General features: G+C 35.7%; 1 protein-coding gene across 6 annotated transcripts in view; it reads right to left on the reverse strand.

The window, feature by feature from the left end:
- LOC105690863 (serine/threonine-protein phosphatase 2B catalytic subunit 2-like) overlaps nt 1-22,904 on the reverse strand; it is a 65,398-nt gene continuing 42,494 nt past the window's right edge. The window contains exons 7-15 of one of the 6 annotated variants that reach the window (XM_012409005.3): nt 20,443-20,582; nt 16,868-17,039; nt 15,899-16,025; nt 15,733-15,813; nt 12,906-12,935; nt 4,008-4,092; nt 3,786-3,883; nt 3,436-3,651; nt 1-3,280 (exon numbers count right to left, since the gene is read on the reverse strand). In XM_012409005.3, the coding sequence (XP_012264428.2) occupies nt 3,458-3,651; nt 3,786-3,883; nt 4,008-4,092; nt 12,906-12,935; nt 15,733-15,813; nt 15,899-16,025; nt 16,868-17,039; nt 20,443-20,582 (927 nt within the window). In that variant the 3' untranslated portion in view covers nt 1-3,280; nt 3,436-3,457. Of the gene's footprint in view, nt 3,281-3,435; nt 3,652-3,785; nt 3,884-4,007; nt 4,093-12,905; nt 12,939-14,373; nt 14,377-15,732; nt 15,814-15,898; nt 16,026-16,867; nt 17,040-20,442; nt 20,583-22,904 lie in introns of all 6 variants that reach the window. The other 5 variants (XM_012409004.3, XM_012409006.3, XM_048657371.1 and 2 more) reach the window with 5 other exon arrangements.

The raw sequence follows: 22,904 nt of genomic DNA on the forward strand, positions 1-22,904 counted from the left end.
GATTTGTCGTCGTTATTTCAATTTGTATGTTTCCGAACGATATGAATTTATACATATTTTGCCGTATTTGTCTTGAAAGTGGCTTTTTCTACTAATTGATGTCCTTTTTTTTCCTCACGCACGTGATATATGTTTTACACTTGGTTGTTATGTGAAATACATGCAATTACGCACAATTTGTTTGAAATAAGAAGATTTGAAACACAAAACAAGTTAAATGAACTTGATGGATTTAATTAAAATTATTATAATGGTTTTACCGTCAATGATTGTTAAATGGAACAACACTTTGGAAAATAATGGGACAGGAGTAATAAATGAAACGAAATTTTGTGAATATAACGGGTATTACCGATTTTCACGAGTATGAAGTCAGTTTAACGTATCCCCCTTTGAAATCGATCAATGTGCGATTGAGTTTCACTGATCCATGGTGAAGATATTAAATTACAGTATAGTTCATACAACGCATTTTAACGAGTTTCTTTGATTATCCCCTGTCTGTTTTCCGTTCATCTCCAACTTCATTCATCGATCATATCGACGAGATAGATTTAGTTAAGTAGGTAGGTAGGTGGGTGAAAGTAACATTAAAAATCATAGAGAAAATCACTGTCAAGTCCAAAAAGTGAGCGTTCGCAGTTTTTGCGGCCCGGTTTTATTTATTCATTGTTAATAATTTTCATTTCTGATAGGTAGCAAGAACACACATTGAAATCATATAAGTTCAACCCCATTAGATGTTAAACGATCATTAATATTATTACTCGTTATAATTATAATTATTATAATTATTATTATTATTGTTGTTATTGTTGTTGTTATTTTTATTATCATTACTTTATCAATAGATAATGCTATTTTAATTATTGTTATTATTATAATTATTATTATTTATATTAATATTATTATAATTATTATGTTTTATCGGTTATTTCTTAAATCATTACAATTAAGATTTTTCCCTTTCTTTCTTTCATTTTTGTATTTGATTATACTTTTGTAATAATCTTTATTGGATTACCATGAAAATGTTTCCTTATCCCCCATTTCTTACCAACCATTTTTCTCTTATTCTCGCTCCTATGCTCCGCTCTTTTAGTTCTCTCAATTAGTTCGTTTACTTCTCTTTGTTTTCTCTCTTCGTATAATTATCCCTTAGTTTTCCATTTTTTCTCAACACGTTTTTGTTTGAATAAGTTTTTTGTGTATTTTTTTCTCTTGTTACTTTTTTTCACGGTTAGCTTTATGTAATAACCCACGCACCAGATCGGAGGAGCGGGATGTCGCCGAGGGGACTCATGTCATGGCTTATATTATATTATTAGATCTTGTCTCTATACCATTTAAATTGTCACTTTCTCGAGATTTCTTGTATAACTTCATGCTTAACGTCGGGGTGCGTCTCTAAGTCATTCGATCAATCAATTAATCGGAATAAGAGGAAATTAAAATAATAATGGATAATGTAATGATAATAATTTTACTTCAACCAATCATCAAAGTGTGGGAACGAAGGGAAATGTAGAAAATGAAACGAGAGAAAAAAAAAAATAAAAAAATCCTTCCGACTATAAAAAAACCAAAGTAAATAAATAAAATGACAAATGAAACAAAGGGGATACATACCTAATTCCCACACCTTGTGTGTAATGAATTGATCTTTTTTTTAATATCTTGTTTTCAGTATAATGTGGAAAAACTGTAAATTTATTCAATTTCCGCTCTCAACGAGATTTCATCCATAGTATAACAATACTGATATATATTCGTATGTAAGCATATAAACCGTTTGCGAATCGCACAATAATATATTGTGCGATGTAGATATCAATATGTATGTTCATATATTGATATAATACATATTATACATGTTTGTACATATATGTATCTTAGGTTAACATTCGTATTGTTTTTAGTTATTTCTTTTTCTCCGTTTTCTTCTTCTTTTCTTAGTGGTTAATTAATTTAATCAATCAATTATTTACCTCCATTGTTAACTTCATTTTCTGTGTAGTTATTTATTCATATGTATAGATATTTATTTATTTAAATTACAATTAGCCTACGCTTATGCTCGACTTAATTTAAAAATTTGTCCCCTCGACGATATCCCATTGGCCAAAAAATTTTTGTTGTTTCCCTCAATTTATTTATTCTTCCATTTATTTAAATTTACTTTTATTCATTCGTTACTTTGTTTTTTATATGTATATATATAATTATTTATATATATATAATATACCTATGCGATCGGGTGGCGTGCCAAGAATCTTAATACCCTAACCAGACAATTTTTATTATTAAATAGCTATAGGAAACGATAAAAATTTTATTAAAAATATGACAGCGATTCCTCAATCAAATGCGATTAGTTTACGACACCATCATATTTAATAAATTTCTGTCGATTAACCATATCACTATAACACTAGTCTCGTCGCATATACGAACAGACCAGCTGTTGGTTTTGCGACACGCTTTATCAGCTGCATATATCCATAGTTGATTATTATTTTTTTTCTCTGTTTTTTTATTCATTCATTTCATCCCATTTCATTTTATTAATTTATTACATTTATTATTATTATTATTATTATTATTATTATTATTATTCTTTTGCTTGTTTTTGCTTCTTTCATTTTATGTTAGGTACGCGGGGCTCGTGTGTGGTTCGTATTATTTTCTTATTATTATTAATATTATCATTATTGTTGTTATTTATTAATATTATTATATTTATCTTCATATTTCTTTGTCTTCACTTGTTGTTTGTTTGTTTTGTATTGTTTCTTTTCAACTTTTTTTTCTTTTTTCTTGTATTCGTTTTATCAATAATATTCTTATATGTGAGTTGTATATTATTTTTATCTTCTTCCATACTTTTTTCTTCTGTATTATTATAGTATAATGTATGTATGTTGCGTATAGTATGTGTATATATATATTTTTTTTTTTTTTAGTATAGTGTAATATAATAATATGTAATGTATATGCGGTGGTGTGATGCCGAGGTGATGCATTGATGATTGGCAATGATTTAATTAATGACCATCCTTTACGCGACTCGATGACGACTGACTCGATGAACCTTCTTCTTCTCCTTCTTTTTCATCCTCTTCTACTAAGACTTCTTTCAATTTTTTTTAATTTTTCCTCATCTTTCATTTACTTATTCATCCTCTTTTTCTTTCTATATTCTATCAGCTAGGGAGAGACGAGCAATGCTTGTTGTTGTGTGGCGACCACTAAGGGACACGAGTCCCACACTTGTTGTCACCTGTGAAAATGAAAAAAAAAAACCATTTTACAAACGTTAATTCGACGTACGAGAAGAGTTGTTCGATCCGCCGTGTCTTACGCTGAATTCGTTAATCACGAATCATCGATTCTTACAATTTTCGGGGCTGGAAATTCTCCGACATTTTTACTCACCTCAGTCGGACGAGTTTGAGGCTCACGAATGGGGTTGCGCCGCTGCGGCGTCACGCTTGTCACTCGGACCCGCTGGTGGTTGTATGACGGGCTTCTCTTCGGCCGCAGGCGTTGGCGGGGCGTCTTTTCGGGGTGGCATTCTCTCGTTTATCGCGTCCAGACCCTTAGCTTCGGCGAACGACGTGATCTTGTGGTTCGGCGAGAAACCTTGTAACGCTGAAATGTATAAACAGTTTTGACAGTCGAGATCGCTCCGGAAAACACGTAGGACCGGGGTAAATCGAATCTGCGTATCAATCAGATCCGCCGAGTGACTCAACTTTCAATCGCTAAAAAATTTTCAAACTCACCATTCTTGAGAGACGTTTTTCCGCCCGACAATGCGCCCAGTGGTAGCGCCCCGGTCGGCGTGAGTCCTTTGAGCTGCAGGACGCTTTCGCTTTCCTCCCTGTGAAAATGATCATGGTGGTTTTTTTTTTTTTTTTTTTTTTTCGTCGCGGTTTGATGGAACTATTGAAAATCCGAAAGACAGCGAGTACGTGTTTCGGGGTTTCAGCAAATTTATCACTCACCTAAGTACAGAGAATACTCGAGCCATTTTTCCAATCGCCCTGATTTTATTTCTGATTACTTCCTTGCGGAGATTAGCTGCTGTGCCTGTATTTTTTTTGGGGAAAGAACCACGATATTAGTGAAATTTTTTTTATCACAAACTATCGAAATTATGCTTGACCAAAAATTTTATTCGCAATTCTTGATAACGAGAATTACTAGAATTTCAATTTTTGATTTTATCTATTTCTTGTTTTTCTCATAAGTACATACGTACGTAGAAGTTGCGTTATTATAATTTTAATTTATCGCTCAAATGAAATCTCAAATTAGAACTACACTATAAACGTATGATAAAAGTCACACAACACGTGGTAAGCCAAAAACACGTGCATATCACAATATTCTAACGAATAAAAGCACAAACCATGCTCATGCGATACGAATAAATCAACAATTGAATCAAATTAATATATCTCATCGATAAACTACAAGAATCTCTATCAAATATAGTTATGGATTCTGCTCTTCATTTTTATCGAAGGATATTTTTTATTAAACTCTCGGTATGGCTCGTCGATGAAAAATACTAATCTTTAGCGAATTACACCCCGTAATCGCTGCAATCTGCAAATTCACTGGTTATCGCTAATCATTAGGAAATGAAAAATAAAGAGCAGAATGTAAAATTAGAATATGGAATATACAACCTAATATGTGATTGAACGAAGTTATTCAAAAAAATTGCTTACTTGCAATTGCACCTATTCGTACCAAAAGTAATTATTAAATTTAAATTTGAATGAACAAAAAAAATTATTTGAAAAAAAAAAACAATGATTGCACGTCGAAATGTACGGGCTCCTAAAAGGTTGGTAAATTGCATACGCCATTTACGCGATTATCGATCATCCCTCATGCCTATGAATACATAAGGTTATAAATCTATGTATGTGTTATATCGTATACATATTTATTTTGAGATTGCATAATCGCAAATTAATATAGGGGAAGGCGGGGCAAGACGGGGTAGCGGGCCAAAATGGTACCCTAAAAACTGTGTAAAATTTTCATTAAAAATGATCAAAGAAAACTTGAAACGTCATTCTGAATTTGAATTTTATTTTTTTCCTCATGGTATCTGAAAATCTTTACCATTTACTTCAAATACGAATAAAAGAAAGGAGTGTCATCGTATCTAAGTTTTACAAAACTCGGGCTTTCCTCAAGTATACCCCGTTTCGCCTCGCCTTCCCCAACAGTTTATTTATTATATTTCTTTTGTCCTTCAATAATATTATGTGCGTGTGTATTTAAGAGGAGATCATTGTATGTACCTATCGAATACGTATGACTTATAATATCTACTCTAATGCATAAACATTATTCGCGAACCTAAGAAACGCTCTATTCCTTTCACGAGCCATTTTCTACAGGAATTACGTACACACCTATGAATAGGGAAACTGCAGTCTCGAAGGCAGACAAAAAGTTGAAAAAAAAAACGAACAAAGAAACCGAACAATTTATGTACATAAAATTTTATCGACAGATTTTTTCCCACGTTTTTTTTTTTTTGTTCGGTGTACACGTTGGCGATAAACCTCCTCGTACATAAGGTTCGTATATATATATGTATACGTATACGTATATGTGTATACGTGCCTATAGGTATGGCTATCCAGATTTCGATGGATTCGCGAGCATCGAGTTTACGACGTCAAAGTTACGATCACTCGTTTTTTCCCCCAGCTACCATCAGCTCGAATCTCTTTTACCCGTACAGCGCCAACTTTTGGCTTTCAACTCTCAGCCTCTACGTCTGTCTGAAGAACTTATCAAACCGAGTGAAATTGTGCACAAAATAATTTACTTTTTCTTTCGCGAAATTTTTCTTCTTCTCTTTCCTATTTTACTATCGATTCGCCAGAACGGGGATTACCTAGTCATCGCTTTTCTATCACATGCGTATACCGCTGTCATCATTTTTTTCTTTTTCTTTTATAATAATCATGGAACACGAACGTACGCGAACATCCCTCTGACATTTTCTTATCAAATGAAAAATGTAAGATATGTATCTAATTTTCATCGAACATTTAAGATGCATATCTATCAAGATTCACTGTTTAGCTTCTGATTCTGCAGTTTCCGAATGAACGTTTCATATTACCAATATTCTTTGACACACCAAAAGAAGAAAGAGGAGAAAGAAAAAAAAATAAGAAAAAAAAACCAAAGACAATCTATGATAGTACTAGTTTACGAGAGACGATTACACGTGTAAACATATGCAGCTTGTCTATACATAGGCTATTACATAACGGATGACAAACAAATATATTATACAGATGATAGGTACGTAGATTCAATGTAATATACATTCTACCAATGCGGTGTTGGGGTCACGATTTTGCATCACGCGTAGTCGTTGTTTTTTTTTTTTTTTTCTTTGCTAGAAAATTATTCTTCACCTAGTTCATTCGCATATCCGACATCGTGCGGACGCAGTTCGATCGAGAGATTTGATTTTTTTCAGGATCAGTTGGAAACGAGTGATGCAAAATTGTTGAAACCTTCGACCCGACAGATTTTACTACCAGTTACAACAGATCAAGCCCTTCTATCAATAACGATTACCTAATAACTAAGAGTATATTGAGGGCTGACAGCTGGGGGGGCGTAACGCACAAAAAAGATTGCACGAACGATCTTCGAACCGCGCATTACACAAGTTACTCGAATTATCGAAATTCCATTGTTCTTTTCTTAGTTTATTTATTTTTCTCCATTGACGAAACTAGTGGGTTACGCCCTCGCGGTTCGTAGCCCTCGGTACGATGGTGTGTAATGTATCGTGTATATATCTATCGTGTGAAAGCGCTATATATACGGCTAGTACAAATGGTGATTTTTTACTATTTCTTTTCTATTCCACCGATCAATCGTGTGTCGTTGAATTGCTTTTTGTTATCTCGTTTTTTTCATTGATTCTCTCGGATCGAGTAGTTCGGACAAAAAAAGATTGTAAATTTATTTCAGAAACGTTACGAGTCACCGGCCATGATCTCGCCGTGGATTTCGTTCGTCACATGGATGTACGCGGTACAGTGCAACGCGTCGCGTGTTCCGTAATGCGATCAACCGGGGCTCAAAGAGACAAATAGGCGCGAAAAGCAGTTACATATTTACGATGTAACTGGAAAGCGACTTTTCAGCTATAAACACGCGGTGGTCGTTTTCAAGCGGTCGTTAAACAGCACCGTACACCGTAAAACGTCGAAGCTATTGTATTTTCTTTTCCTTCATTTTGTTGATCATGGTTCTTTTTTGTTGAAATTTTATTTTATATTGTTATTACATTTTTCGCTAAAAGTCTGCAATGAAAATTCATGTCATATAAAACGTATTTTATGTGTAAGAACACAATTTTTAGGGTGCAGTTTTTTTGAATTTTTTCATGAATTTTTATTAAATTTCATATCGTCTTTCGAATCGTTCGGGCGTAAAGCTCAGCTGAATAGTATGAAAAAAATCAAAAAAAAAATCGGCAGACGATGTACTTCAAATAATTCTCGTGTAGATTTCTCAAGATTCATTCTATGGTGGATGAAAAATATTCTCTTTGAGCGCAAGTGCATCGCAGTACAGAAATTTCGTGTAAATATGGTTCGAGCATACAAGATGCTTGTGTAATTATTTTTTTTTTTCTCATATTTTCTTTTTCCTCGTGCGATCATTCGCGATCATCACGTATCATGATACCTAAAAATATATATAACTATGTATATGTGTACATATACGATGTGTGAATGGAAAAAGAACGCAGAAATGATAGATTTCGTGAATTCGATCGGACATTTTATTTTTTTTTTTTTTTAAGAACGATAAGGCATCAGTCACGATTCGAGAAAATCCTGCGTTCCTTTTGCATGAATTATTATCATTGGTTTTTTTTTTTTTCTTTTTTTTTTCTTGTTTTCTTACGGTACACATTTCATATATACGTTTGTCTATATATGCAAACGCCATTTCCGGTCACCGAGTAACAGAGAAGACTCGGAAGAAAGTGTTCTTTCTTCACCTGCATCTCATTTTCACAGCATGCAGTGTACGTCTTTCTTTGTTTATCTCGGATCCCGTTGGAGAGCGTCGCTCAATCGCAATATCACTCACCGTACGCGAGGTGCAAGGATGGGCGTCGTCGTAGTCCACCAAGAAAAGCGACCGAACCGAACGACCGACCGACAAACAGACGCCGACAGCATTGGGCACGTAGGCGTAGGGCGTAGGCGTGGGCGAAGCATTAGGACAAGGACATAGGTACCAACAATGTCAGAGCAGCGTCATTTGCGGCCATTTTCATTCATAGTTGGTGATAGTTGCAGGTGAACGTGGTTGGTTGGTTGGTTGGTTGGTTGGTGGAGGTAAGATCGATTCGGATTGTAATACCAAAAGTGGTAGTGGTGGTTGTGATCGTGGTAGTAGTGGAAACAAAAGAGCACATAGAACAGACGGAAAAAAAAAAACAAGTGCATGTCGTCAGTGGCATTCTCAAGCATATACGTGTGACAGATTTTTTGAATTTTTTTCTCTTCCAATTTTTATCTATATCATCGCTCAGTTTTCATTACTATTTTTCATGGCATCGGATCGTCATATATTCACCGACTGACTGTTATTTGCATGAAACTTTGACGAATTTTCGGTAGTCGAAGGGCCGGAACCCATTATGGACCCCAACCGTATCGTAACTCCTTGAAATGAAATTTCTCGTTAGCGATGAATTTCACGTACTCTTACGTATGGCCTACTTTTATCGATATTTCGATATTAACCCCCCGTTTGTGTTCATCAGCCACTTGGTTTTTAATTAGAATCAACCACGTTACGAATGCCATAAAAAGACCGAAGTGTTGACAACCTAGCAGCCCCAGTCGGTGAATTATAACGATCGATAAGTATTTTTAGTACGATTTGTTTCAATATAATATTATGGAACTGCCAACGAAATATATATACTGAAAGCAATGAGAACATATTAATTAATTAATTAATTATTAGTATACCTGGGAATAAATACTGACAATGGGTCGGTTCTCGCGGCAACTTTCAGAGCTTTATAATCGGCAACTCGATCGATCGATTGATTGATAATGATAGAAATACGAAATTTTTAAATCCATGTCAAATATATATTCCGCGGCTGCGGCGAGGACCGACTTTGAAAAGTCACATTATGTAATATCAAAATTGCATCCAAGTGCAAAAAACGGAAATATCTTTGTTCTTTTGATTTTTGGTTCGTTTTGAAAATTTTTATTAAGAATTTTGTATCAATCGCGTTATCGAAGCCATTCTTATTTTTGCAATTTAAAAGACTAAATCGTAGGAAATTTAATAGAAACAAAAATTGAAAATTCATATTTGACGTGTTAAGTACAAAATAATTTACTTTTATCAAATTTGTATCGATTCTACGAAAAAAGAATTTCTCAAATTTTCGCGATATAATCAATAACGTGACAGTAATTACTTGATGGTAAATGTATACATATAGTATATATAATAGATCTGCAATTTGCAAAATGTTAGAAAAATATAGAAGCTCCTGAAAACCTTTTGAAAAAAATATATATTAATTAATTTCAAAAATCGTTGTTTCGGGGACAGCAGCTTTTTTTTTTTTTGTAAAACTTAGAATTTTTGCGTTTATATAGAAACTACAATATGAAGTGAAAAAAGCTGCTGCCACCTGTAAAAAATATTATAAAATTATGAGCTCACCTTACATACGTATACAGTTATTGGAATATTAACATGCGCAAAAATAAAATTTCTACACACCAGGCATTATTATGTTTTGTAATAACGAAGTCAAATGAAAAGAAAAAAAATACACGCGAAAAGAAGAAACCGAAAATCACAAGAATACATAATTTTGTCAATGGGCATGGATATATAGTGCGTGTGAAATGTAAAAAAAAAAATTATTACACAAAATAATAAAATTAATAACAACAAGAGGCCAAATTATAGATCAGCGTTACCACCGATTAGTGAAAAAAAAAAATCATCAATGAATTATTACTGTGATGAATATAATCAAACAAAAAATTATACATATTTTCATATGTATAAAAAAAAGAAAGGAAAAACCAATGTCACGTCCGACTAGATGGGGGTTAAAGGCGAGTGTAATTTGTCAGTTCTCGTCACACGCAATTAATTAGATTTAATTATCATAGGAGCATGATATGTTGCAGTTGCTTCTCGGCTAATTTAGGGATCAATAAGGCATGATTATTGGATGATTAATTAAATGTCGCCAGCCAGTGATTTCCGAATGAACTTGCGAAGAATAAGTAACCCGAACTTATGTATAAGTCGACTGTCGTTTCGAAATTTAGTCCTATCACTGCTGTCATGGTTCGTTACATTATTCACCTGATGCTCATGTCATCCAACAACGAGGAAAACGAGAATTCATTATCGAAAACGACTCCACCTCCTAGCTAACTAATTTTATTTTTCTCATACGTCCGCCATACTTATCGTGCTAATTGATAACCTGAGTTTTACAGTCCTGTCTATCCTCCATTGATCAGTTAAACTATTTATTTTATTTTAGTTTTTTATTTTTAGCGGGTGATTGTCGTCGAGTCAACTTTGCACCCGATTAACAGATCGTTGGAAAATTGATTAACAAAATTTTGAAGCTGTGATAAAATTAATTGATCAACGCTAACAATAAATCGAATAAAACGTTCACACGAATGCGAGAGAAAATTTTGCAAGAAATCAACACGGAAGTAAAACGAAAAATTCACTCTAATTATTCAAGTTAATTCTCACCACGTCATACGTTATCTAATTGCGTTATACTCGTTTACGTATATTTTAAAAATAATTATCGCCTCAACTCATATACGTATAACAACGAGATCTACCCACGGCAGGATGTTGTTAACGTGCAATTCAAACGTATGTCAAAATGCGACGAGATTAATTCGTAAGATTGGAAAAACGTATGCGGTAAATGAACTCTAAAACAAACCGGAATTATGTATATTATTCATATATATATATGCGTCGCGATTCTACTCGACTGACAATCGATGATTAATCACCTATTATTTGCTATTCGTTTCAATCTGATGACGTTCCCCGACGCAAACCTCACGTGAAGAACCAAATTGAATCGAGGGGAGGTGGAACCCCCGGTGGGGGCGAAGGTAAAAAAAAAAAAAACCGCCAGTACTCGTGAGCGAGAAAAAATCATCATGGACGCTAATCCGTTTCCGTTTCCGTTTGGAAGACAACGGAAAAAAAAACCCCGAAGCTTACTCCGTTTCGCACATCTCGCTCGGCCGTCAAACGCGTGCCTATGTATTTAGCCCGGTATACATAATAATATATATGTATAATGCATGTACATTATATACATGGTTGATAATTATACAATACCTCGAGAGATTGATTGGCGCGAGTAATATTTGAAAAACAAGGAAAGATGAATATCATACACCCGAAATCGAAAAAACCCGAAGGGAGTGAAAAATTCAATGGATCGAAAGAAGAGAAAATAAGAAGAAAAAAAAAACCGAAACGAAAAATTAAATGAATAAACAATCAACGAAAACCGGGCTCGCTGCGAGGGGGTGGGAAGAACGGAGAGAAAAAAAATCGAGATAAAAAAAATTTCAAGTGGAGGAATTCACTCGCGTCACTCGACCACGGAACGTTAATTATTTGGGTCATTGCGCGCCCCGTTTTATTGCTACGGTTGCGCAGTGGTGCAAAGTGCGGTCTATGGGGGTTTGATAAAGAACGTATCGAAACAAAAATAGAGAAAAGATTGAAATGAAATAAAGATGAGCGATCATCGTGATGAATGAAAAATATTACGGTCTGACAAGTCGAACGAGAAAATAATATCTCTGTGTTACGTGTACGTATAATAGTATGATATGCAAAGTGTACATGACGATTGCAGAAAAGAATGAATAACAATTATCATATTGTAATTGATTGAATGCACCTACAGACATACGCGCCGACAGAAAATTCAATATTTCAAAGCGAAAAGTCACGAACAAACTGTATCGTATACCGTGTACAATTAATATCCGATCTGCCGATTTTCAACGGATTATATCAATCGAAAAATTATGATTACAATGCGAATATAGAGCTACTGTACATTTTATCCAAAGACTCGATTGTATGATATGTATGTATGTAATATATATGCATGCGAAAAAAATTAACGAATAAAGAAAAAGAGAAAAAAATAACGAAAACGAAAAAAAACCAAGCGATTCGAACGCTAATATAATCAATACGACTGACACATAGCACGGCGCCCATATATAATATTATGTATACATAAACATCGTTCACTGATCAACCAATCAGCGTGTACTTGCGCAAATATTTTATGCAACAATTTTTTCAGAATTTCTATTCTAAATATGCGCGTGGCGTTTGTCAGAAAATTTCAAACTTTTTTCAAATTTGACGTGCGAGACGCGATAGTCTATACGTATGCGACGAAATATCCTAAATGTATGTCATTTTTCGTATAAATTTTGCGTATACACGTATGCACGTACGATAAATAATTACATACATCGTGAAGATAATGTACGCGCGTCGAATTCTAGTTGAGTAATTTGAAAATATAATAACGATTGTAACATAGACTCGTGAATTTTCTAGGTAAGTAGACGCCGAGTAGCATCGGCGCAATATATATAATAATAATAATAATAATAATAATAATAGTAATATATTATCGCAACACTGCACAAAATTTGACATCCTCATATAAGATGACGATGATTATTATCATATTAGTTTTTATTATTGAATATCAATTACTTGCGAATAACAAGTAAGTCTTTCATATGACTTACCATTTTTTTTTTTAATTACGATTTTTGCTGCTACTAACGGAGTTTTGAATATAGTTGTAGTAGTAGTAGTAGTAGTAGTAGTAGTAGAGTAGTAGTAGTAGTAGAGTAGTAGTAGTAGAAGAGGTGGTTGAGGTGGTAGAAGTAGTGTGCCAAGAGAGAAGTCCAACAAGGCCAGTGTGATTGATACAAATATAATAGAGAAGGTTCACGATAAAAAGACAGTCAAGTGCATCAATTCGGGGCAGTTGGGGGGCGAAGAGAAAAAAGGGGGGCTCGTAATGTTCGCAGAACTGGGGCTTCGGTGTTTTTCATTTTTCTCGATACATAAAATATGCATAATCTTCAAATAAGAAAACCATTCTATCCATATCCATACGGGTGTTGATTTTTTTATTTTATTTATTCTCTTATCTTTCTTAATTTTTCAACTGAACATATCAATTCAAATTAATTATCTCAACCGAAACGTTGACGGGAGGGCGGTAATGAAGGGCGGACTTTCTTTCGTTATTAATGATGAAAAAAGGGTGCGATAATATAATAACAATAACAATAACAATAACAATAATGACAATAATCATAATTATACGACTAATAATAATAATTCATAATAATGTATGAAGTCGCGCAGAAAAATTTTAATCGAAAAATGAAAGAACATCGACATTTTATATATGTACGTACGTTCAACCAAATATGGACATCAGGACGCGATAATTTGTTTTTGGATAATTTTATAGAAGTAATAAGGCGAGAATTCGGAATGTTTTAACAAAATTACTTCACTACGAAAATGTTTGTCTTCCCTTTTTTGTCAAACGTCTATTTTATATCGTCATTCTGATTCTGTCTACGATTTGGGGACGTAGGCATGCCCACGACATCCAAAGATCGCGTTCCTCAGATCCGATAGATACGTTTTATCCTTTATTCATATAATTATTCTCATCTCTGCGAAATGTGACTGATTTTTCTAGCGTAGTACAGATATGTGGACTACGATCTTGAATGAAAAATTTTATGAAAAAAAAATTAAATGATTTAATCAAGGTCTGAAGTAGAAAAAAAAAAAAAAATGGGACTATAATCGTGACTATGAACTGCAAAAGGCTTTGTGCCGTAAAATATGTTTGAAAAACATTAAAAAAAAAAGCTTTTTTTTTATCAAAAATATCAACATACAGAGAAGAGAAATTTCTTCTTCTATTCCGTTATCCTCCGATGTTCATGGTTATCATTATTATTATTAATGTTATTATTACGGATATAAATAATGTGATTTAACGAATGAAGAAAAAAAAATCATATAGGGAATATATATATACACACAATAATATTTAAATATAGTATGTAGGTGTATATATTAAAGAAATGACACATCGACACTATTTAATCATCTATGTAGCTGAAATAATGATAATCGAAGCTGAAAGTATGTGGTGATATATATTATTTTGAGTTTTCTTACCATCTGTCCAGGAGTAGCCGAGAGACAAAGAGAAAAATTGGTTTTTTTTTTTAACATATCTTACAGACAAAATTACGTGTTATCTCTAAACATTTCTAAGGAGGTCCCGTCAAACGATAAACTCAAAGAAATAATAGGGACGTAACCAAGTGATTACTCTTCGATTTTATTTCTTTAATAAGGGGAAAAAAGAAATTTGTAGAAGGATTTATTGCCCGTATTCGTATCGCAAGGGATGCAAGGGAGGACCGAGTTTCGCAGTTCGCAGTTCGAGTCAAGAACATGTGTATGATTATTCGATAGTTTCCAAGTAGGTCGTCACAATACACCAGATTCGAACTTATAAACTATTCTTAAACTCCGAAAGCGGTCGTCGACCTGGTGTTCATATTATAATAATCGTACAAACGAATGAATATCGTCCGAATTCAACCGAGGCCTCGCTGACGGTCGATCGTTTTGAGGGATAACAAATTTTGCTCCGTCAAATTTTACCCGGATACTTTTTTTCGCGTAATTTTATGTTCCATTCATACTTTCTTATTTTTTCTTTTTTCACCCAACTGCACTTAGCGGCGAAATTCTGCAGCGGTTTCCCTGGCAACGATATACGACGAATTGAGACCCCTGAATATAGCGAGTCGCGAACAAAAAAAAAAAAAAAAAACATGAAAAATAGTTGGAACTCTCCACAGTACGTACGTTCCATTAGAGTTGAAACCATTTCAGAAGTGCTGCGGATACCAAAAAAAAAAAACCCGCACAAGAAAAAGTTCAACGCGATTTTTACACCGCCATACGAGACAGCCATCATATGTTATATGTGTACGGTATTGTTCGTAAATTTTTGTTTTTTCGCGTTTTGTAGAAGTGCAGATATGTGTATGCGTGTAATGTAATAGATCGCGATTGGACGAATGAAATTTTCAAAGTGGGCGTACGCTGTGTTACGGGATCTGCTTTTTTTTTCTTTTCATTTTTTGTTGAGTATTTCATCACGATTCATCGATATCATTTTTACAACGAGGTAAATAGAAATTTTTTTTCTCATAAATATATATAAAAAACCGATTCACAGATCCTGTCTAGAAATGGGTCTGCGTGAACACGTCAAATTATCGGGTTGGAAAATCGTTCTCGAATTTCTCGATTCGTATGTAGAATAGGTATACAGTATGCAGTACATATAGTATAGGTACATGTACACATATCTTCATCTCATTTGATTCAAACAAAGAGAAAAAGAGAGAACGATTTTCAATAGATCGGTCGATTCGGGGGAGGAAGATGAAAAATATGCCTGGTATAATATTTTCAAATTTGAAAGATGTGTAGTAAAATTTTTATTATTGATTTTACCTTCCTCTAGGGCATCATCGCCGTCGTTCATAAGCTCGTCGTCCGAGCAAATGTTTAGAACGTTAACCAACATTTCCGTTACTGTAAAATTGGGAGATAATAATTTTTTGATAATTCAATCGACATTAGAAACGGTGTTATTCATCATTTTATAATTGTTAGATACCTTTTTCACCGACGAACGGTAAGGACCACGTAAAGACGTCCATGAAATTTGGTAACCAGTACGGATGAGGCGAGCAATTAAATTGCCTGATATTCATCACGTTGTTCTCGTATTTGAGCACAGCTGCCTTTGATAAAGATAAAAAAAATAAAAAAAAAAGGTTGGAAAAAGTAAAAAACGATTAAGTAAATAATTATTCTATGACGGGCGATGAGATCTCCGGAAGAGTTCCTCAACTTGGTTCTGTATAAAGTTTCTGCCCCGAGGCAGCTAAAAGCGAACCTCAAACGAAAGAAGTCGTTGGATATATTTCTGCTGTACATCTGCGAATTTCGATAGAAGGGAAAAATTTCACGTTCATCGGTAGAACGGTAAAATTATGAATAGTGAATTCTTTGATATCTCTCTCTCTCTCTCTTTTCACGGTGTCGTTAACATCTGCCCTCAGGATTCCGTCTAATCCAAATTTTGCAAACTGCTTCGATAATAAAGGACGTAATCGTACTTTACGCGAGAAGCGCGTTCGTTTGATCACGATGTTTTTTGATGACGTGAGTAAAAATTGTGAGATCGAATCGTGGCACGTTTCGAAAATTCAAACGACACCGAGCGTGCAAACACTGCTTCTCTTCGATTTATTATGCCAAATTCGGAGTGACAGAACGTCATAGCTTTTGCTTTTTTTACATTATACGGGGACAATAGAACGCGACTCTTGAAAATTGCACGTACACACGTTGCTCAATTATTGTTTGGCTCGGGCGGTGAAATTTTTTGTCTAATTTCCATTGCTCGATCCATCCAATTTTTTTATATAATTGCCGCCGAATTATATCGATAATATCCGCAGTGTCGGGAACCGGTAGAATTATTTCTATTTCAGCAATATTTTTCCACCCTCGTCAAAGTGGAGATGAAATATTCAAACAGCTACGCGAATGTGAAACTAAAAGTGTAAAATTAACTTACTTTATTGTTGTACACGTCCAGATAATTTGGTGCGCTGAAGATTGTTATTAGTGATGGAAAACCTGTCGTTTGCGATTTACGGTACATACGGTATCCGGCGTCTTGCGCCTCGTGCGCCCTTATGATACTCAACAGGTTGTTGTTCTGTAGAAAATCGCAACAGGCCGCGTAGCTGAAACATTTTTGAGAAAAAATCTAATTTTAAATAGCGTCTCTCCTTTTCATTTTATTTATTTTCATTACGAAGATACTTTTGCGTCTAGAAGGTATAAATACGTGACATATAATGTATAATACATTTATATATACACAACTTTTTAAAAACAGTAAAAGTAAAGTTTTCTTCTCAGCGTTTTTTTGACGAAACGAAAAGTTGAAAATATAAAAAATCCAAAGAAGAAAACGAAGTAGGCATATACACAGTTGGTATTGTGAGGAAAAGAAAACCGGAAAACAGAATGAATATTAAATCGCGAGTACTGGAGAAAAACCTTTTATTCAATTTGGAGAGCTGGGGAAAAAGAAACAATTCGGCGGAGGGAAAAAATATTGGTCCAAATAGGAAAGAAGAAAAAAAAAAAAAAGAAAGGGCTCGAAACATTCAACTCCCGTTAAAATCTTTTTATCTTTCGTTTCCTGAAATTTGTTGCCGGGACTTGAAAACGGAAGTGAAAAAGGCGGAGAGACCTGTAGGGGTTGGAGGGAGCGAATTTGTTCACCTGGTGCTGCCACCTGGGTCGTCCGGGAAACCCGGGGATTCGCTCTTTCCCCGTTTTCGTAATCAAGAGCTTTTCTCTACCGCTATGATGCCAACCCCGGAGCCTTAGTGGCAATTTCGTAATGGTCTTCGTTGCCGTTGACGGTATACCGCGCAAACTTCGTACCCATAAAGTCTTTCTCTCTCTCTCTCTCTCTTTTTTTTGCTTTTCGGTTGTTAGTACTACTTCCTTTTTTGATCTTAAGACAGCTGATGCCCGATTCGTACCTCTCGGGGAATGAGCGAACGTTGATATAAGTACGTCTTACTTTTGCACTACGACCGAGGTAGGCGAGAAAAATTTTTGCGCTTCTTCTCTACCCACGTAACTCCTATGTAAGGTGGTATTATAATACATCACTCGTATATATATATACACACAGTTGCGAGTTTCAGAAACTTCAAAGTAAATCTTGAGTTTGCACCGGTTTATCCTTGCTTTGATATCGCGGGTATTGGGATTAAACTAATTTTCTCGCGTCTCCGCCACAGTCTGGAATATGCAATTTCCACGTAGATTTGAATATCGCGACGATATTTGCATTTTTTTTTTTTTTTTCTGCTATCGCCTTACCAGATATATCCGTGAGCGACTTCTGCGACTACTCGGATATTAACGCTTTAATTAATCACATTTTTTCAGCGCGATTACAAAAGCATATCTGCAGCACGTGTTACGTTTATTTCACTTTGCTCTTATCTGAAGGATTTCGTGGAATTTGCCTATGGATTTAAGGTCTCCGCTAACTTCTAATCTTCTAATAACTTTCGAGGTGTGCTTTGCCCGCTGGTTCGAGGCTTATACAAAGCCACTTCCGGGTCGAAGTTAGCGTGCGTTAGCGTCTCAACTCTGCAACACAATCGAAATCTCAACATCGTCTTTTAAATACGTCAGCTCAGGGATACGAAAGTCATAGTTATATTAATGTCTGGATATGAAAATTCGAATATAATACGAGCCCGCGCACGCACCGTACGAAACATTTCGCGAGCTCTGTTATCAACCCATTCCGCTACTCAAAGTTTTCCCAAAAACTCGTTCATATTATCTTTGACTTTTCATGCGATGGATTTTTTTCCATTCCCTGTGTACGCGAACTGCTCCGTAAAAGGAGTTGGAAAATAGTAGATACTGCTGATTTTTTCCGCAGAGAAGCGCGAAGGAGGAATTTTTTTTTTTTCCATCCGCGCTCTTGAAGGTTCCTTCTTTTTTTTTTTTCTCTATTTTTCTTACTATGTTTGTTTTTTCTATCTCATTTTATTTTTCAATCCCCGAAGCTTTTTGGAGATTCCGGAGGTTCAAATGTAGATAGTCCCCTCGAGAGTCTCGTGTGTCAAAGCATCCCTCAGGACCACATAGGTATAACGTGTATACATATGGGGAAACGTTTCCTCGCTTACGGCTGTAAAAAATTCTCTTTGACTTCCTGGCGAGCGAAGTATAAATTCAGGAATGAGAAAAAAAAAAAAAATACGTTCGGCAATCGCAGAGATAGACGCCTTTTTTAAAGTTTCATTCATTTCCTCGCAACGAATTTATCGGATACGTTGATATCACGTAACCGCAGCGAAGATGCGATAGATGTGACGATGAATTATCGGCGCTGATACAGAATCGAATTAATCCCTCTTTCATTCTTAATCGTAAATCAATTTGTCAAATCATCGCCGTATTCGGAACGATCGTTTGAATATTCGAAATTCAAATTAACCTGCGAACTAGTCGGCTCACGCGCTTCTCAAGTTACTGCACTCGACGCATTGCAGTGAAGTTGACATTTGCATTAGCGTATATTATAGCATTATAAATGTCGTGTAAATAATTTTTTTTTTTTTCGTAACAACGACGGTCAATTTGTCGAATTCTTCATTCCTGACGGCTACGCGTCTCACGTACGTACCTAGACTTACGGTTCGACGTTCTCTAATTATAATTATTCGAGTGGAGAAAAAAATTAATCGGAGATATTTATAATCTCCGCACGATTGGAATTGGGCCTAGATTTCTGAATACCGAGCCGTTTCATAAACCTTTCCAATGCAATCTTCTCCTGAAATTATTTCGCTGCAAATTCCTTCGGTATATATAAATATAGATATATATACAACAAAGCTGCAATCAGAGATTCGCCATTAATTCTATAAATTTAATTAGGACGTCTCATTACCTCGTCCCCTTTCGCACCTCTAAAGCTCGCGACTCATCTCCAGCGATCGATATTCTCTCTGCTCCCGTTTCTCACATAGCGTAACACTTGTACATACACTGTACATGTAATACTAACCATCTACTCTTTCCTCCTTATCTAGGTGACTTTTTGCCATTCCCCTACTCTCTCTCTCTCTCTCTCTCTCGGTGAACTTTTCATTCCGCGGTATTTACAGGGGGTATCCTATGCCGTCAGAAATTTTATATCCGTATCATTTTCGTATAAAACTCTTGACCCTCCGGGTATCGGAAGAACGGAATAGAATATCTCAACCGGATATTTATTTCTTCTATTAGTGAAGAGTGGAGAGTTGTATATCTATAGATGTATATAATATGAAGGTATTCTTTTCCGACCATCTGCGTACCCCTCGTATCGATATCGTCGAATAGGTATATCGAGTGAATATGTACATACATACATATTTCTCATTATATTACGTATCTAACGTAGGTGCGCTTGCCGAAATAGGTCAAAGATCGAAGGTCAAAGTATCCGAGAGTTCGACACCCTTTCCGCAAAGCGGAGAGAAAAAAAATAGAAAAGCTTTCCAGTCGGATCGATAACGGAGATACTCCATTTGAAATTGATGATTTTCAAAAACTTACCTGTAAAAATACGAGCAGCCCCTTACGCTGTTGTGAGAAAAGTGTTCGGCGTTTTTTTCATTGCCAAAATCTTCTAGGGGATCCGACCAGAGGAGGTCGCACATGGGACCGAACGCTGGTGGTTCTTTGAACCTGTCCAACTGAAACAGAAGTTAGAACATCTTTTTCTATTGCGTTGGAATTGAATTTTTCACCAAAATTTATACCGGCATTTGAGGGGATGATTTTGAAAACGAATCAGGCGACGACTTTTCGTGGTAAATTTTAATTCGCTCGCAACATCGATGAGTTGAAACGTAAATTATGCGATCCAACAAGTAGTTAGCGGCAGACGACGTCGACGTTGGAAGCCACATGTGGCATTACGCGCTGTTCTATTATTAGAATACGAGAGACGAGACGTCGTCTGGGCTTAGCGCATCTTCTCCATCTTCCTTCTTCTTCTTCTCCGTCTTCTTCATCATCCGGGCGTATGGATATTATTTCTTTGCCCATTTTCTACACTTCGTGGTGTAAGCGATGGGGCGATGGGTGGCGATATACGCTCGCGACGACGCGATAAACTTGGCCAAAAGTTCCTCGCCTATGTCCTATGGATGTTGAACTTGAGAATAACTTTGATCCGCTCACCCACACTTCCGAAGGTACGGTATACGCGCATCTCGATCCAGTGTACGTATACCATACACCAGATGGATATAATAGACAGATGAATGTACAGATACTCGTTTCTTATGTCATCGCCGTTGAACGTACTCCAAAATAATTATATGCCATATCAGAACTAGATCCACCTCTCAACTGTCTCTATGGAAATTTTCAATTCACCCAAAGTTCCACCAAATATGCTCTCTTCTTTTGAATTTTTTCGAATCGATATTATAAACCGTACCGCACATGCGGATGCGTAAAATTCATCCGAGGTCTTTACGAACCGAATATTGTTATAATTCGTGTGGTTTTCTTTTTTCTCTCCTTTCACTTCTTGCAATAACGTAGTTGACGAGAAACTTTTCACCCAGTCACACCCCCCCCGGCGAGGAGTTCCGCAACGAATGTACGGGTAGAAGCTCTACTGTCGCGTGAAACTACCTATATCCGGGTGACAGTTTTTCTTTTTTTTTTTTTTCGTCAATATTCTTCCTTCTATTCGTTTTGTTTTTTTTTATTTTATTTTTCGCCTACGGGGCGATATATCTAAAAGGAATAAAATAGCCGGGCCCATGCCGAGGAGTTTTTTTTTGTTGCCCTCCCCCATCTCTTTTTTTTTTTATTTCTCCTCTCTTTTTTCCTCTTCGGAAATTGGGTTCCGCAATGAATGCCTCGGGGTTTTTTCAACCTCTCATCGTATTCCACGAGATCACAACCAATTCCTCAGGTCATACCGGATCGTCGCTGTATACTCAGTTGGCAAATTTATTTATTCAGTTTTTATTTATTTATTTATTTTTTTTTCTTCTCTTTCCACATCGCGTCCCCTTTATACAAAATACGGTAAAACGTGAGGATGAAAGGAGCGAGAATTATATTCCGTTATAGTTTACGGAATTTCAAAATTTATACGTTTATATATATGATTTATTATTATTAGAATGGTTGTAAATTTTTTTTTCATACACGAGCAGCCTCGAGCCGTATGGTATCCACGTTGCACGGGGTTAGCAATGCTCGCATACTTGATCTCGTAAGATGATTAATTATTTTCGTTAAGAAAATCAAGCTTTCGAGAACAGAGCTTTTCAGAACGAAGAAGAATATAACTGCCGCCCCTAAGAAAGGAAGAAGAAAAAAAGTAGAGAATGAGAATGAAAAAAATTAAGAAATACAACATGGGTTATAATTAAAGAGAAAATGAGAGGAAAAAAGGCGCAGAGAGCTTTGTGTAATTAAGCTCTAGAATATAAGGTCGGAAAATTATAATTAGATTCTACGTCCGCTGACGATTTTTTAGATTTATCTATAATTATTCCCCTGCATTTCGATAGCCTCGAAAACAAGGTCCTCGTCAAAAAAGGGATCGGAAGTTGTAGTATTCTTTTTTTGATATTTCTTATTCATTCGGCTACTGTAGAACCAACGAATGTAATTAAAGGTCGGGGCATATCTTGGGCTCATTTCCTTAATGGAATCTGTTACCCTTTTTGACGAGAGGACGACAACCGCGCAGCGACGTCGAGGACGACGACGACGACGAAACGGCAACGCTTTTCGACCTCCAATGAAAGTTAATAAATTACTCACGATATACCCGAGTAATAACCATCGTCGTGTACTATCGCGTATTCATCCGCTTGGTTTTTCGCGCTGAACGGGCGTTTCTTCAACGCCGTGCACGGGCGGTAATTTATTAGGTGGTAGGTAGGCAAAGGCGTCGATTCCCATTTCGAATCTCATATTATTACGTAGCGTCGGTCTTCGGAGAACCTACAACAACGAGGTACGAACGCACGGGTATAACGCGT

Source organism: Athalia rosae, chromosome 6, assembly GCF_917208135.1.
Source record: "Athalia rosae chromosome 6, iyAthRosa1.1, whole genome shotgun sequence".
In the NCBI taxonomy this organism is placed as follows: Eukaryota; Metazoa; Arthropoda; class Insecta; order Hymenoptera; family Athaliidae; genus Athalia; species Athalia rosae.